Source organism: Carettochelys insculpta, chromosome 26, assembly GCF_033958435.1.
Source record: "Carettochelys insculpta isolate YL-2023 chromosome 26, ASM3395843v1, whole genome shotgun sequence".
NCBI classification, from domain to species: Eukaryota; Metazoa; Chordata; order Testudines; family Carettochelyidae; genus Carettochelys; species Carettochelys insculpta.
The window spans coordinates 11226876-11242299 of NC_134162.1; the positions used below are offsets into that span (position 1 = coordinate 11226876).

At 41.6% G+C, this 15424-nt stretch overlaps 1 protein-coding gene across 3 annotated transcripts in view; it reads left to right on the top strand.

The window, feature by feature from the left end:
- The first annotated feature begins 205 nt into the window (after positions 1 to 205).
- SRGAP2 (SLIT-ROBO Rho GTPase activating protein 2) overlaps positions 206 to 15424 on the top strand; it is a 196833-nt gene continuing 181614 nt past the window's right edge. For all 3 annotated transcript variants that reach the window (XM_074977234.1, XM_074977235.1, XM_074977236.1), the window contains exon 1: positions 206 to 621. In XM_074977234.1, coding sequence (XP_074833335.1) covers positions 555 to 621 — 67 coding nt within the window. In that variant the 5' untranslated portion in view covers positions 206 to 554. The remainder of the gene's footprint in view (positions 622 to 15424) is intronic.

Sequence of the window (15424 nt, forward strand, 5' to 3'; positions counted from 1 at the left end):
TTGAATCTCAAATTTTCTCATTGCATTTCATGACTGACAACTTAAAAAAAAACCAAAACATCCTTTTTTTATTTACAGGCAACAAAACCAAAGAGAAAGAAGTCCGATCCTTCAGTTTTACTCCCATTTGGGATTTTATCTGCATCACTTTAGAGGCCCCCCCCCACTTTTTTGAAAGGCAACCCCCACCCCTCAGCCCCAAACATGTTGTGCGGCAGGACTTCCACTCCTGGACTGTGCTATTACTGTTAATAATCAGGAAAAGCCTTTGGGAGCTACATGATCTCTCCAGCCTGATGCTTGCTGCTGTTGCTGCTAACGGTTTTGGTGCAGGGAAACAAAACTGCCTCTTTCACCAGCTGATTTCCTAACATCTGCATGTTTCTGTTGGTGCGCTCTGTCTCACACCCTCTTCCCATGGACTGATTTTCTTTTATTTGAAGGGTGGAAGGCTTGAGAAAACCAGGGCATTTCTTTGGAAGAAACAAAAGTGCATTTATTTGTTGCATTCTGGTGGATCTGTTCTGAGGTTAATCTTTTTGAAAAGGAAAACCATGACGTCGCCAGCTAAATTCAAAAAGGATAAGGAGATCATAGCTGAATATGACACTCAGGTCAAAGGTAGGAATAATTTTACATCCATCTATATTATTACAGTTTTGACTTGCTGATGCAGGCATTTGCTCTAGATATTTGGGTGGGGATGAGGAGAAGCTTTTGCAAGTCACTAGAAATTTGCAGTATTTTGTGATAGTGCAGTCTTGTAAAGGGATTTGCAGTGAATGTTTGTTTTTTTTTCCCTCAACAGATTGGAATCCTGGGTAAGTCAGTGCTGTCGTAATGCAGCCTAGTGAGAGGAATTTTTTTTTCTGTATCTGAAACCCCTTGAGTTTACCTGGAGTGTTTGTTTTTTTTTTGCTGGATGCTTTAAAATATGGCTAGCTTTGAAATGTGCTAGGCACTGAATAGCATTTCAATTTCTTTTTCCCCTAGGGAATCCTTTAAAGCCTCTGTAGAAGCAGAAGAAGGTATATCACTTTCCACTATTGGGGGCCCTTGTTCACATAAAGCCTTCATAGGTGTCTGTGCCAAAAAACTTGAATATTTAGGCTTTCATCTTAATAAACTCCCATTTTGTTTCTTTGAACATCTGTGGTTTTAACACTTTGTTTGCTGTCTATATATGGGACACTATTTTGAATGTAATTGGCATTTGTAAAGGCAGTGATTTATATACATAAACTTGCAAAGGAGCGTGTAGTGGTGCAAATGACTGTAAGACTTGGTCAGAACATCACATGCCATTGGTGGTGAAGTGCTACTGTTTAACATTTATAGGTTTTTAAGCTTTCAAGATAATTTTAATGGAAAACATTCTTGTGTGCTTGTGACTTGGCAAATTGTCGCTGGTGGAAAATGAACTGCATTTAGCTTGTTGTATACCTCTTGTTTGGTACATGGATTGTGTGTGTCAGGGAGTGTGGTAGATGAGGAGGAGATGGCCTTGTGGTTAAGGCAGATTACTGGAAGTTGGAGACTGGGATTTGGTTACAGCCTTATTGTTATCTGATGCAAGTGCCTTAGAAGCTGTGTAAAATAATGAAGTGTGGGCTGCCCCTCAGGGGGTGATGTGAAGCTAATTCATTCATGTTCAAGAATCTCAAGAAATTCAGTTCAGTTCTTGAGATCCTTGAGCAGAAGGCACCACAACTGCAAGATGTTTGCATATAATTTAAAAAAAATCCCTCTCCTCACCTACTCAAATGAAACATGTTAACTTAGCAAACTAGTCAGTTTTTTGTAGAATGTCAATTCCTAACCTATTGCATGTTTCTTTGATATTCAAACACAAATGAATTGCCCTTCCATTGGTACTGACCAGATCGGTTATGCACCTCTCTCTCATGAGCTTCAGAATATTTTCCATTATGAGTGGATGGGAGAAGAAGAGAGCACTTCAAGGCAATCTGCTTGAGAATGGAGGTAGTTTTGCAAGACTGTTTAAACAGTGACTTGAAATTCTACTAAGAGCTGGGGTGGAGTTGAAGGGAGGTGGGAGGACCCTGTTTTTCTATTATATGCTTAAGAAGATGGACATCTACACAGCAGGAAAGTGACATTCCATGGCACCCAAGTGGATTGTTTCATAGTGCAAGATAATCTTCTTGCCTGGATTGTTTTAATCCTTTCACCATTTTTGTACTACTTGTGGTAGAACAGATGGGTATACCACACAGCCTGCTATTTTTGTATGACTTGGACAACTGCACATCTGGGACTGCTGGAGATCATGGTCACTTCCAATGTACGAGTTAGGGTGTAAACTTGGAAGAAAGGCTAGTGCTTCATGCTGGGTTTTGGTTGTGTTTTTTTTTTTTTTTTTTTTTTCCTCCTCCTCTTTCCTTTCTGATCCTAAGAGCACTATATTTAATCAGTCTGTGGAAAGCTGTAGTAAATAGCTTTTTAGTAGGGGCTACAGAGATCTAATAGGGAAGTCTTTATCATAGCACAGGTTCCAAAACTGTTTTCTTTCTCCCTTGAAACGTCGTATCTAAAAAGACTTTAAAAAAATCCCCCTTTTTAAAAATCAAATCACTTAATACACTTCTTGGTGAACCTGGATCTATTTTTCCCTATTTGAGTGAATCCATGACAAAAGGAGAGGTGAGCATGTGTGTGAATGGTCATGGAATGAGAGTAAACAGCTGAACAAAACTAGCAGAAGATGTGTAGGTGATGCTCCTATAGTTACACCTCCTGCCACATTCTGTCTAATTCAGCCTGCTGTGAAACTTGGCTTATTAATCATTCCAAGCATCTACACCAGATTTCACATAAATCCTCTTCATCTCTGTTGGCTCGATTTCCATGTGGTCTTCTTGCCCTGATGCCTTCCGTTTGCTTTCACCACTGTTTGAAATGAGCAGGTGACTGGTCTGTGAGTTGAGGTGACCAACTGTAAGTGGTGGTAGCTTTTTGGTGAGGTCCTCTGAGCCATGTGACACTTTCCTTTATAGGCACCACTGTGATATGCTTATTAAGTTTTTTGTGAGATGGGACCCACTAGAATATTATTAATATGTGGAAGGGGGCACAGTAAGCAATTACAACGTGCAGCTGATAGTAGCACAAAGTCATTCCCAGCCAGTGAGAGCAGCAAGTGATAGTGCCTAACAGTGGCAGGAGGGTGTGGAGCCACATGTGTGGTGTTGGAGCTGTGTAGGTAAGCGCCCTCCCATCACCCTCAACGTCCCCTCCTGCCTGGACCCCCAGCCTGTTCCTGCAACCTCCTCCCCCACAGACTTCCCACTCCAGTCTCCTTACTTCCTCCCTCCCATGCAGACTCCTCACCCTGAGTATACTCCTGCACCTGACCTTCCATCCCCCACCCTGGACCCTCAGTCTGCTCCTGCACCTTCCCTCCCAGCTGGCCTCTACAGCCCCATTCTGGCCTTGTACCCACCCTCTTGCCCAGACCCCAGCTCCTTGGCAGCCTCCTTTCATACACCTGTACACTTCCTGTACCCCTGACTGATTTTTTTTCAGTAGCTCCTGACCCTGATCTAATCCTTCTAAGCCTACTTATGAGCCTGCCGTAGTCAATCAGCTAGTGTTGGCTCAACTGGGCTTGCCTCCCTGTCCTTCTGCTTTTTGCCCCACTCTCAACATGATTCCTCTTCATGTAGAGTGACTCCTGCCCATCCCCTTGTCTCTTAAACAAATTAAACAACTGGAAAAAAAAAATCTTGATTTCTTCCATTTCTGGCATTTGTTTTAAGACAGTATATTGGCTAAGTCCACTGCCCATGACCTTTTTATTTAACTTTTGAAGAGGGAGAAAACATGGCCCAGAACTCTGAGGAAGTCTGTAACTTGATTCCTCTACTTTGCGTCTGCCTCCACCCTCATTTAAACATGTTTGTTAGAAAGCAAAACCTAGGAAAAGGGTGAAGTGCTTCCTAATTGCTTAAATATCTGTCTCTGGTGTATGAATTTAGAGATGACAGTGAAAACAGCTAAATAGTATTCTTTTTCATAATTAGGAAAAGGACAGCTGTGTTGTGTCACTCAAATATAAGCAATAAGAAGAATTTCTGAAATGGGATGTCTAAATGTTTCATGATTAGTTTTTCCCTAACTCAGGAGACTTTGTTTTTATTGCTCATGATTGCGAAATTATCAACTTTTGCTGAAAACTAACTTCTTAAATTGACATTTTCTGAACTTTAAGTATGTGTATTCTTGGTGGAAGCAGCTGCGAAACTTGGATCCATCATTCCACTCGAGTGGGATTATTTTAATGCACCATCTGTCAATTAGAAGCAAAATTTTTATTCTCTAAAAATGTATCCATCAATGGTCAGGTGACCAGAAAATAAGAGAAACTGGAAGCTGGTATTTGCATTACTAATATTCCAATATTGTTGTAAACAGGCTTATTTGAAAATTACAATGTGGGACATGGCAAAACCTTTGTGCCGTTATGACCGATGTGAATCACAGCCTTTATTGTGGCATTTTCTTCTATTCCCCGATCACTCCATAACACTTACTGGAAAATTTGGAACTGCAGCCTGACCCACCAAAGAACCCACTTGACAGCCTGCATTAATTTATCCTTTCTATAACTACTTGTAATGAGTAGCAGCTAGATGTAGTCTAGATCTAGCCAGACCGACTTTTGTAGTAATTGGATCTGCAGCTTCGACTCCATATTTAAACACAACAACTTTAGTGTTCTAACTCATTTTGGATCAGGATTTCATATAAGTTATGCCTATCTTATTTTGGCAGTCCTCTGTGGACATAAATAGTTATTCCTGATTTATACGTGTCAGAAAGAAGGAGAATCAGGCTCTTCTCACACCTCTGCCATTCAGATCTTTGGAACCCAGTATGCTATGCTACTATCTTAGGGCAGTGGTGGGCACCATGAGGCCCATCGGGATTCTCAGTGTGGCTCATGAGGCAATTTGTTTACCAGTGCCAAGGTGCAGGGCTGCCAGGTTCTCCTGTTTTTTAGTTTTTCCAACCGGTATTACAAAAGTGACATGCATGTGAAGTTTAGTACATGCTGATTGCAGGCAACGTGGACTGTGAGAGCCATGCACTCCTTCTGCATCCAGTCAAAGTGTTGCTAGGGTTCAATAGGCACATTCTGCAAATTCTAAGTGCACAAGTCTAGTTAGCAAAACTGCCCTATTCTGGGAGACCATCCTGGTTATGTTAGTCTTGAGACCCACTCAGGTGAAGGAGGGTTGCTTCTGCGGCCTACTTGCTAGCCTAGGTTGCTCATTGCTGGACTAGGGAATCAAGAGGGTCAAAAGTGCTGGCCTTTGACAGATGTGAGCCATGAAATAGCAAGGCACTTGGGATGCTTCTGTGCATTATATCTCCCACCACTTGTGAATTTAGCAAATGGGTTTTTTTTGTTCCCTGCTCTGGGTGACAACCATGTTAATTTAAACATCTTCAGCATTTGGTTTCCTTAACCTCATGTTTGTTTCTTCACTACACAGTAACACAGGGAGAGATGTTTATTGAACTGTAATCCATCCACCTATTGAGTTATATTGAAACATGATGTTCTTCTGGTCTCCTTGGATTATCTACTTTAGGTGCCAGTGTGGGGAGGTTTGTAGTATTAATCATTGAAAGATCCAGTTTTTCATTAATGGCTCTGAGCAAAACCTCTTTCTGTCCTTTCTATTTGGCAAACCTTTCTGGCTTGTGAGTCTCTCACTGATACCTACATGTTAATGCCAATTTCAGGTTTTATACATTTATCTGAATTAGTGCTGGGATTTGATTCACAATCACCACACTACACACAGTTAGTTGTGATAGATCTTGGATTGTGGTTGTAGTGTAGGAAGATTAATACTTTGAATTTTCTAACAGCTTATTTTTGAAGAACTGTCTTTTCTAAACATCATGTTAGTAATTGGAGAGTAAGAGAAAACTAAGACGTGAAGTGACCTGTCCAAGGACTAAAGGATTTCTATGGTAAAGATGGGCATAGGAGCCCTGATCTGAGTCCCATTCTGCTACAAGATTTACTCCTCCTGTTCCCCACCCCCCATTTATGCATTATAAAGTCTGTGTAACTTGGGTAATGAAGTGTTTGATTTGGACATTTTGCAGCCAGGAAACATGTGGGCTTGACAATACTTTTTTGTTAAGGAAACTCAGCCCATTTATTTCCAAAAGTAAGCATCACTCCACAGATGGATTGAATGCATTTACACCAGATATTTCTCCCCGTAAAATGTCGTTGTTACTGTTGTTGCACTGTGGGGCTTGTGGAGCCAGAAGTGCTGCCCTTGAATCACTGGTGTGAAAGTTAATCATTCTTTGAAGAAGCAGCAAGGGTTTGGAATTTTAAAAAAAATCACATTAAAATGATCCTGTTTACAGGCATTATTTGAAAGTTCATTTTTTTTCCCCTCTGGAGTCAACATGGGCATGATGAGAGAGTACTATGCAGTCTATGAGAAGTTTAAGAAAGAATAAGCAAAGGACATGTTAGGTTTAGCACTGAAAGAAATAAGCCTATGACTTGTCATTCCTAAGTACTAGAAGTGGAAGCAAATATACATATGAATATGGCTTTGGGGTGGGGAAGTTATCCTGGATGTGTCTGGCACCATCAAATCCAATGTGAAAATTTTTGTTTGCTCCAGCATGTTCCATGGCATAATGTTGTACATCTTTGTTGTCAAACCTCTCATTGTTTTGAAGAGGGATGGCTTTTGCTTCCTTCTCTCCTACAAATATCAGGGGGTAGCTGTGTTAGTTGGTATCTGCAAAAACAAGAAGTCCTGTGGCAGCTTATAGACTAACAGACTTTTTTTGGAGCTTAAGCTTTTGTAGCTAAAGAGCCACCTCATCTGACGAAGTGGGTCTTTGCCCACGACCTTACTGGGGTGCATGAATGAGGGAGCTGGAGAGGAGAGTAAAGCCATGTGACGTGTTGGAGGAAGTAGTCTTAAAAGAAAGCTTTGAGATGGCTTTGAGTTCCACCTACAACACAGTAGGCATTGATTTGCTGTCTTATTTTTTTTTCCCCCCTCTCGGATGTAGGCGGATGAGTTGTTTGGTTTAAGCACCCCAGAAGGCAGGAATTGGTAGGGTTCCTATATACAGAACTTATCTAAAAATGAGGGTATTCGTAAAGGCAAGCTAACTCCAAGTTGCTGTGTGAATGTTTGTGCATTGTGCCTCTGGGGTGGGGGAGAGGAGGAGGAGAGGCTTATCTTGAGGACACCAGGTCTCCCTGCCATACATGTGTTGACTCAGCTGCTGTAACTGCTCCGAACTAGGCCCAGACTAGCAGAGCAAGAGCTGCTATTGCAGGGAGAGTCCTGGGTGGGCTTGCTCTCTGGCATTCTGTGCCACTTGCTCAGAGCCTCCCTTTTGCACTGGGCCAATATTAGAATTGTAGTGTCAGCACAGAGGATGCCCCTGCCCCATTGCTATAGGGGTGAGGGGGTGGGTGGTGGAAGATATGATTGACGTTGGCCTATGATCTTGTGGCCTCACCCCCTCATAGTTGCATTTGTGAGTGGGTTGCAGAAAGGCAAAATACAGCTGACAGATTGCCTTGATTGATAGAAAGCTTGGGAACTGCTAAGCTATAGCTCTGACTGTACCAGGTTTCTCCTACTACATTTGGTTACAAGCTGGCAGTCTTGTGGCTCAGCTTCATTAACTGTAATACTCGTGTGCTCTGCCCACCAGTCCATGTTTCTAATAAAGTTTTATATAGCTACGTGTGCATGTGTGTATAATAAAAGCTCAAGATTTTATTTTTGTACCCTTAAACTCAAATTAGTTTGCCAGTGCTGTGAATTGGAAGACTAATCTAAGCAACCATCTCGCATTCGTTTATGCTTCCAATTCAAACTTGTAAAAGCCACAAGCAATGGCTATTGAATGGTAAATGCCTGGCTGACTCTTCACTGTCTTAGGGCATGCCTGTGCTGGGTGGCAATCACTCTCGACTTTTTACAGAGACAGCTAAAATGCTAAATTACAGAAGTCTTTTAACAAGTTAAAATTATTTTGGGAGCCCCTTTATTTCTATAAAATAAACTGGTTTAGAAGAGTATGAGGCTGTAGACTTGATTAGAGTGCTAGAAATGTGGCACGTAAGCAGCTCCTGGCATTTTGACTCTAAAAAGTTAACTGAATAAGCAGATTAACGCTAAAGCAAGAGGGGATTTGATCTACAGGAATAAAGTGGCACAGTGATGAAATTTAGACAGCACTAGTAATTTTGAGGCTTTTTTTTTTCTCATTCTAAGAAAATGCAATAATAGCATCTTGGCAAAACACTATCTTAGATTAAAGACAGAAAATGGAAGCCGTGTACATTTGAATAAGTATATTCGCCAATTGTAAATGAAGAGCTTTATGATTGACAGGCGGTGAGAGCTTACAGTTTGTATTTAAAATGAAATTAAAAATGCTAGAAACTGTAGCCTGGAAATTAGTCTTTGGGTAGCTGATAAAATCCCCTTCTACACCATTCTGTTCTGTATTGTTGAGAAAAGATGCTCAGTTTCTGCCAAACTTGTAATTGACTGACTGAATTGCCCCAAAGTGTTTGTTCCTGAGTGAGCAGATCCTTTTGCCTTGTTTATGTATATTTTACTCCCTAAAAGGTTTATAGCTCAATCAGAATATTTCTGTGGCATTGCAGTGATTGTAAGGTCAATGAAAATGGCACATTCTTCTTTCTGGTGCGCTTAAAGTCTGCTTAATTAGTCTGCTTATTTGCCATTGAATTATAAATTGTTAATACAGGTTTCTATTTGTTGGTTTGATGACCATTCAAACAGATCTTCTAGTTTATTTTAATTTTTTGCTCTACTTTAAAATTAATGTTTATACTGAAGAAATTTAGAAAACATTTCTTTGGAGAGAATAATCAAACTTCGTTAATACTGATGATGGTACAGTTGAACCTCTCCAGTCTAGGACACTCAGGACCTGACGGGTGCTGAATGAGACAATTTGCTGGACCGTGGGAGGTCATTATTGTCTAGCAGCATGCATTACCAACACTTCCACGGCTTATTGGGCTATTAGAAGACAATTGGGGTAAATTACAGCTAAACAGTACAGAACACTGAGAGCCAGGACTATTGTGGCTGTAAACGAACTTTATGTGATTGTGGGAAACTTGGCCACACCCATAAATTGTCATCTGGCTAATAAAAATCATATTGGATTATGGATGTTGCTGGACTAGAGAGGTTCATCCTGTACTTAGGAGTTCTACTGCCCGTTGCATGATTACGGCTTCCTTGCAGCTCCCTAATCTAAATTAGTGGGTGTCAATCTGTTCATCATTTTGGGCCACACTTGCAGATCTGTGTGTTTTTGTGGGCCACATCCACACAACGCATTGCTACCTCTGTGGCTCTGAGGATGCTGCATCTTTTTTTGTAAACTAATTTCTGAAAGTAGCTATTTGTTGCTTTCCTTGATGAAGTGTTGACTCTGTCTGTGCCTCTTCCTCTTCCTAACCCACTGACATAAAGGTGTCTGCTTCATCATAAACAACAAGAAGTCCTGTGGCACCTTATAGACTAACAGATACCTTGGAACGTAAGCTTCTGTAGGCAAAGACCTGCAGATATGACAAAGGGGGTCCTGGCCCACAAAAGCTTATGTTCAATAATATCTGTTAGTTTATAAGGTGCCACAGGACTTTATGTTGTGTTTTTTGAAGATACAGACTAACTCGGCTACCCCGGATACGTGCTTCATCATAATTTGCCTTTTAAAAAGATATGGTGTGCTTTCTGTACATCTGTGTGCTTAACAAGCTAGTTACAATAGCATGCACGTGATGTTTTAGGAGTACTATCTGCAGGGTACTACTGGAAGCTGCTGAAATAGGAACAAAAGAATTTGTGCTCAAAGAAATTAAGATTGAATATGGAACAGTGGGCAGAATCTTCACTGCAGAGAGGGAGGAACAATTACCTCATTACAAAGGTCACTGGGTACAGAAATGATGTTTAGATGAAAAAGTAATTTGCTTTGAATGAAAATGTGCCGTGTCCTACGGGTGTTGGATTTCTAAAAGGATCTGAGTGCTTGTGTTCATTTTGTGTTTTCCATGCTTTTGTCTTGGTTACAGAAATGCCTCCAGTGAACTTAGGTTAGTGCTTGTGTTCATTTTGTGTTGGTTACATAAATGCCTCCAGTGAACTTAGGTTAGAGCTAATGCAAATGAAGTTGAGGATGAACCATATATGCGCAATCAAGTGCAGCCAAAGGGGTTTTCTCACTAAAGCCTCGTTTACAAATGGTTTTACGAAGGGTGTGAAGTGGAAATAATTTTAAATGGGCTGATTTGTGGCATTTAAGCTGTGGGAAGGAGCAGGGATGGGGTGCCACTCAGCTGATTGACAATGTTCTGGAAGTGCTGGGTGGGAGAGGAGTGAGTGAATGGAGGGCATCCTGGCCAACAGAGGCATGAGCAAGGATGGGAGGGGGGTTGCATTGGCCGTGTATAGAATTCTGGTGGGCCACAGGTTTACCACAGGCCATGCTTTAAGCACTCCTAAAACTGAGTGGAAATGGAGTTGAAATTTGGGTAGGAGTCCATGTTAACTGTGTGGTCAAATCAGCCGTTATGGCTGTCTTTACACTGCGGGCTAGGGGTACAGCTATCCTGTTTGGTTACACACAATGCTGGTGTATAAATATCAATGTAGTTGCATGGCTGAACTGTACTGTATACCAGCCTACCTGAAAGTTTTGGGTATATATGTACTAAGCACTGCTTGGCTGTGCCTCCAGTGCTGTTTCTCTTGCTACTCCAGCCACTGTGAAGGTATATAAACAGGGCCCTGTTTAATTAACTGCCATGAGAAATATGTCACAGACTGTGAAATCTGGTCTTTTGTGTATTCTTTACTCCATTACACACATTTCACTGGGGAGTCCAGTGTTTCTCAAATTTGGGGTCCTAAACCAAAAGGGATTTGCAGAGAGCGTTGCAAGGTTATTGTCCCATATGGGGAGAGGCTAGAGAGACTGGGACTTTTCAGTTTGGAAAAGAGGCGATTGAGGGGCGATATGATAGAGGTATATAAAATCATGAATGGTGTGGAGAAAGTGAATATAGAAAAATTATTTACCTTTTCCCATAATACAAGAACTAGGGGACACCAAATGAAATTGATGGGTAGTAGGTTCAAAACTAATAAAAGGAAATTTTTCTTCACACAGCGCACAGTCAACCTGTGGAACTCCTTGCCCGAGGAGGCTGTGAAGGCCAGGACTCTATTAGGGTTTAAAAAAGAGCTTGATAAATTTTTGCAGGTTAGGTCCATAAATGGCTATTAGCCAGGGATAAAGTATGGTGCCCTAGCCTTCATAACAAGGGCAGGAGATGGATGGCAGGAGATAAATCACTTGATCATTGTCTTCTGTTCTCCTTCTCTGGGGCACCTGGCATTGGCCACCGTCGGCAGATGGGATGCTGGGCTTGATGGACCTTTGGTCTGACCCACTATGGCCATTCTTATGTTCTTATGTCACCATTACTTCTGTGCTGCCTTCACAGCTGGATGGCTGGTGAGTGGTGGACATTGGCTGGGTGCTTAGCTCTGAATGCAGCGCCCAACCATTAACCGTGCAGAATTAAGGGTGGCAATACCACATTGTACCGCCCTCGCTTCTGTGCTACTCACTCCTGAGTTGAGAAGCCAGAGATGCTGACTGAGGGTCTGGTTCTGAAGGCAGCAGTGCAGAAGTAAGGGTCGCAATTCCCATAGCATGCTATCCTTAGTTATGTGCTGCAGCTGGTGGTGGCTCTGCTTTCAGAAATGGGGTCCTGGCCAGCAGCCGCTGCTTTCCAGCCACCCAGCTGTAAGGACAGTTCTGTCACTAGAAATAGCGCAAAAAGAAGAGTAGCAGTACCACAACCTCTCCTACGATACTCTCACGCACCCCCCCTCCCACCCCCCAAAAAGATCCTTTTTAGGTCAGGACCCTACAGTTAAAACACTGATGCTACAGATTTAAATGCATCTGACGAAGCGAGTCTTTGCCCGTGAAAGCTTATGCTCCAAAATATCTGGTAGTCTATAAGGTGCCACAGGACCTCTTGTTGTTCTCAAAGAGACAGACTAACACGGCTCCTTCTCCGACATCTGAATAATGACATTTGCTTTAAAAATCATATGACTGAAATTAACCAAAATGGACTTTAGATTTGGAATGGCCCTATGTATAAATGAACAGAGGGCTCTCCCACTGGCATGTAGTTTAGACATAGCCTATGAGACAAAGTGATGTTTTGAGGTTGAATATATGCTAACACTTCAGAGCCTGAGATTATAGTACTGTAGAATTTGCCTGACGAGATTGACCCTGCAACACAAAGCACAATTTTTTTTCTTTAAATAATGTACACTTCAGAGTAATAGGAAAAAAATAAAGAGAACCTGATACTTGTTGCTTGAAACTTGGAGGCTGCATTCCTGATGCAACAGGTCCCAGGACAAAACTTTAAACTTCGCAGCTGGGAAGCTGATTGTATTCCTCACTCTTAAGAATTTAGTGTTGAGCTCATTTCCTGCCCCTTGCCCTGATAACATTTCCTGCGTAGTGTGAATCTTCCTTATTGTGTTGGTAAATCCCAGTAGACGCCTTCCCCACTTATACCTGGTCCAAACTGGTGATAGTGCCTGTTGTCTTTCTGGATTTGGTGTGATCTGTGATCAATACCTATGTAACTCCCATTATCCCGGCTAGCGGAAGTTAAGTAACTCATTTTGTGCGTCAGCAGAAGAAAGACCTTTCTGTTTTGGCCAGGGTCTTTTTGCTCAAAGCACACTTCCACCTTCCTATTGATAGAGCTAGTAAAAATAAAATAAAAATAGAAGAAAATAACTAACCAAAAGATACCAACTCGAACAACCCAACAAACTTAACCCACCCCTACATGCTAGTTTTTTATCTATCCCTTCCCAGAAGCTTTGGGCTTTGCAGTGTGCTTTAAAGGTCAATAGGTACAGCTAATTTCATGGAAGGGAGTCGGTTCCAAAACAGAGGGCATCCCCTGGAGGGGATCCAGTTGAGTCACAATAGCTGTGGCAGTACAGCAAGGAAGGGGCTCGTCTTTTGGGGCTTTGTATGTTAAAATTAACATTTCATACTCCGTTCTGAAACCAAATAATACAGAGCCTAAATTACTGGTGTTCCCCACTCTCAACAAGGTGAGTTTTTATTAACTTCCAAATGCTTCATTTATCCTCAGTTTTTCTAGGTTGATTCAAGGAGTAATTATTAAGGTTACAGTAGTGCAGCCCACATATGAATAAGGGTTGCAAACACCTCACTTGCATGGTCATAGTATGGGGTGCTCTTTGCCATTGCTGCAGTTTGACTGTCCAATGGCACTTTGTCCAGCAAAGGCCTCTAAATGTGAGGGCCAGCTTAAAAAAAAAAAAAGGGCGTGGGGACAGTTTTGTGCACTCAGCTGGAGGAGCAATTGTAACCCTCAACATTTGGTGGTGTCTCCCCAGTTGATGAGCATCAGGTCTTCTCAGCATTGAACTGCTGGCAAGCTAGCCCACATCCATACCCAATGTCTTTGAAACAAAGCTGTGGCATTCAACAGTGGTGGTTAGATTTTTTTTTTTTTTTTTTTTTTTCCCTTCAGAGAGACTGAGGATCGAACTGCCACTACTTTTCAGCTTAATAGCTCTGAATCTTTCTGGCAGAGACCTTGCTACTGTTCTTTCTGGGGGAAAAAAAAAACCTATATGCTTACTGGGGTGGAAAAATATCTATCTCTCCGCTGTCAAAGAAAGGAGAAGCATTTCTAAATGATCTTTCATGTGAAATGGAAGCAGGGAATGAAAAACAAAGAGTACTGGGCGTTGTTATATCTGCCTTTAGGAAGAGTCAGATGATCTCTTAAACAGTTCAGCACTTAACCAGCCTGCCCTATGTTGTTTCTCATGAGAAGGTTAAATGGTGCTTACAGAATTACTTTCTCTCTTGGACAATGAGAGTGAAAATAAATGCAGCTCTATCAATAGACAAAGGGTGGTCTGGTGTCTGGGAAAACCAGCTTCCCCCTTTTTTGTTTTTAGCTCGGCGAGCTTGTCAATGCATTCTTACTATGTGAAAATGGAAAAACAAAACAAAACAAAACCCACCTCGCTCTACACCTTTGTAATTTGCCAGTAATGGTATTAAAAGCTGTCGACCTCCGTGTGCTGAGCATGCACATGCTGCTATTTCTGCAATATGGGGTGGTTTTCCTGCAAACATTTGAAGAGCAGCTTTTTAAAATGTCCATTTATCGAACCTTTAGTTGCATGGGGGAAGTGGTAGTGTGGGGTTGAAATAGCACATAGAAATAGCCTGGTTATTAAATACTCCAAAAGGCTGTTTGAACTAAATCCCTTCTAATTTCTATCTAAAATTAATCACCACATAATTTTTTCCAATCTCCTTTTCTACCTGAGTTGTAGTATCACTTTCTTCTATGCTATAGGTTGAGATCCAGAACCCAAATACAGTATGTATTTTTTTTCCAATTGTTATCCACCAGAGAAGTTGAATGGAGACTTCATATGGTGTCATATTGAGGAATCTGACTGTAAAAACATTGCATAATAAAAATTAATGTTAAAAATTGAATGCACTTTTTAAAATGTGCCCCTGCTCCTTCCAATTTTGTTGCACTTGCATTCATCCTAACTGGACTAATTGGTTTTGTCCTACAGTGGGGCTTAATGGACAGACAGTCCTTTCCCTCTACCTTCATGTAAGCCACAGCAGAGACACTTCATTGGTGCTACTTCAGTTCTGAGGGACCATTGTGATAATCTAATCTAGCCATAGCAGGTGCCATTACATGGGAGTCCCATTCAGCCTGAAAGGTTGCAAATTCAGCTAAATATGTTTTACCATTGCTTTCCTACTTAATACTGCAGGCTACAAAATAAAGGAGGATGTCAATGACGAGAAAGTGTATCTAAACAGGGAAATGGTGGTGATTGTTCTTTCCATGAGCACTGAAAATCAGGAAGCTCCTAAACTGCAAATGATTGGTGATCTTTGCAGAAAACGATGGCTTCACGTTGTCTGTTTATAGGAGATATGAGAATCAGCAGATGAATGACCTGGAGTACCAGGAACGGAGGTTGTCTGTAGTGAGACCACACCCCCAATATGGCTATATTTTATTTGTTGAGGCAGGCATCAGAATTGTGTCCACTTATGAAACAGAGAATAACATTGAGCCTCTCAGTGTTGAGCTTGACAGGATCACCATACTGTCCATCTATGAGCCACCAGGCATGTGCTTTCATTTGTGACCTGCCCATGTCACTTTGCATTGTCTGCTGTTACCAGTAAATTGTCACTTGGCAAACCCCCCCTG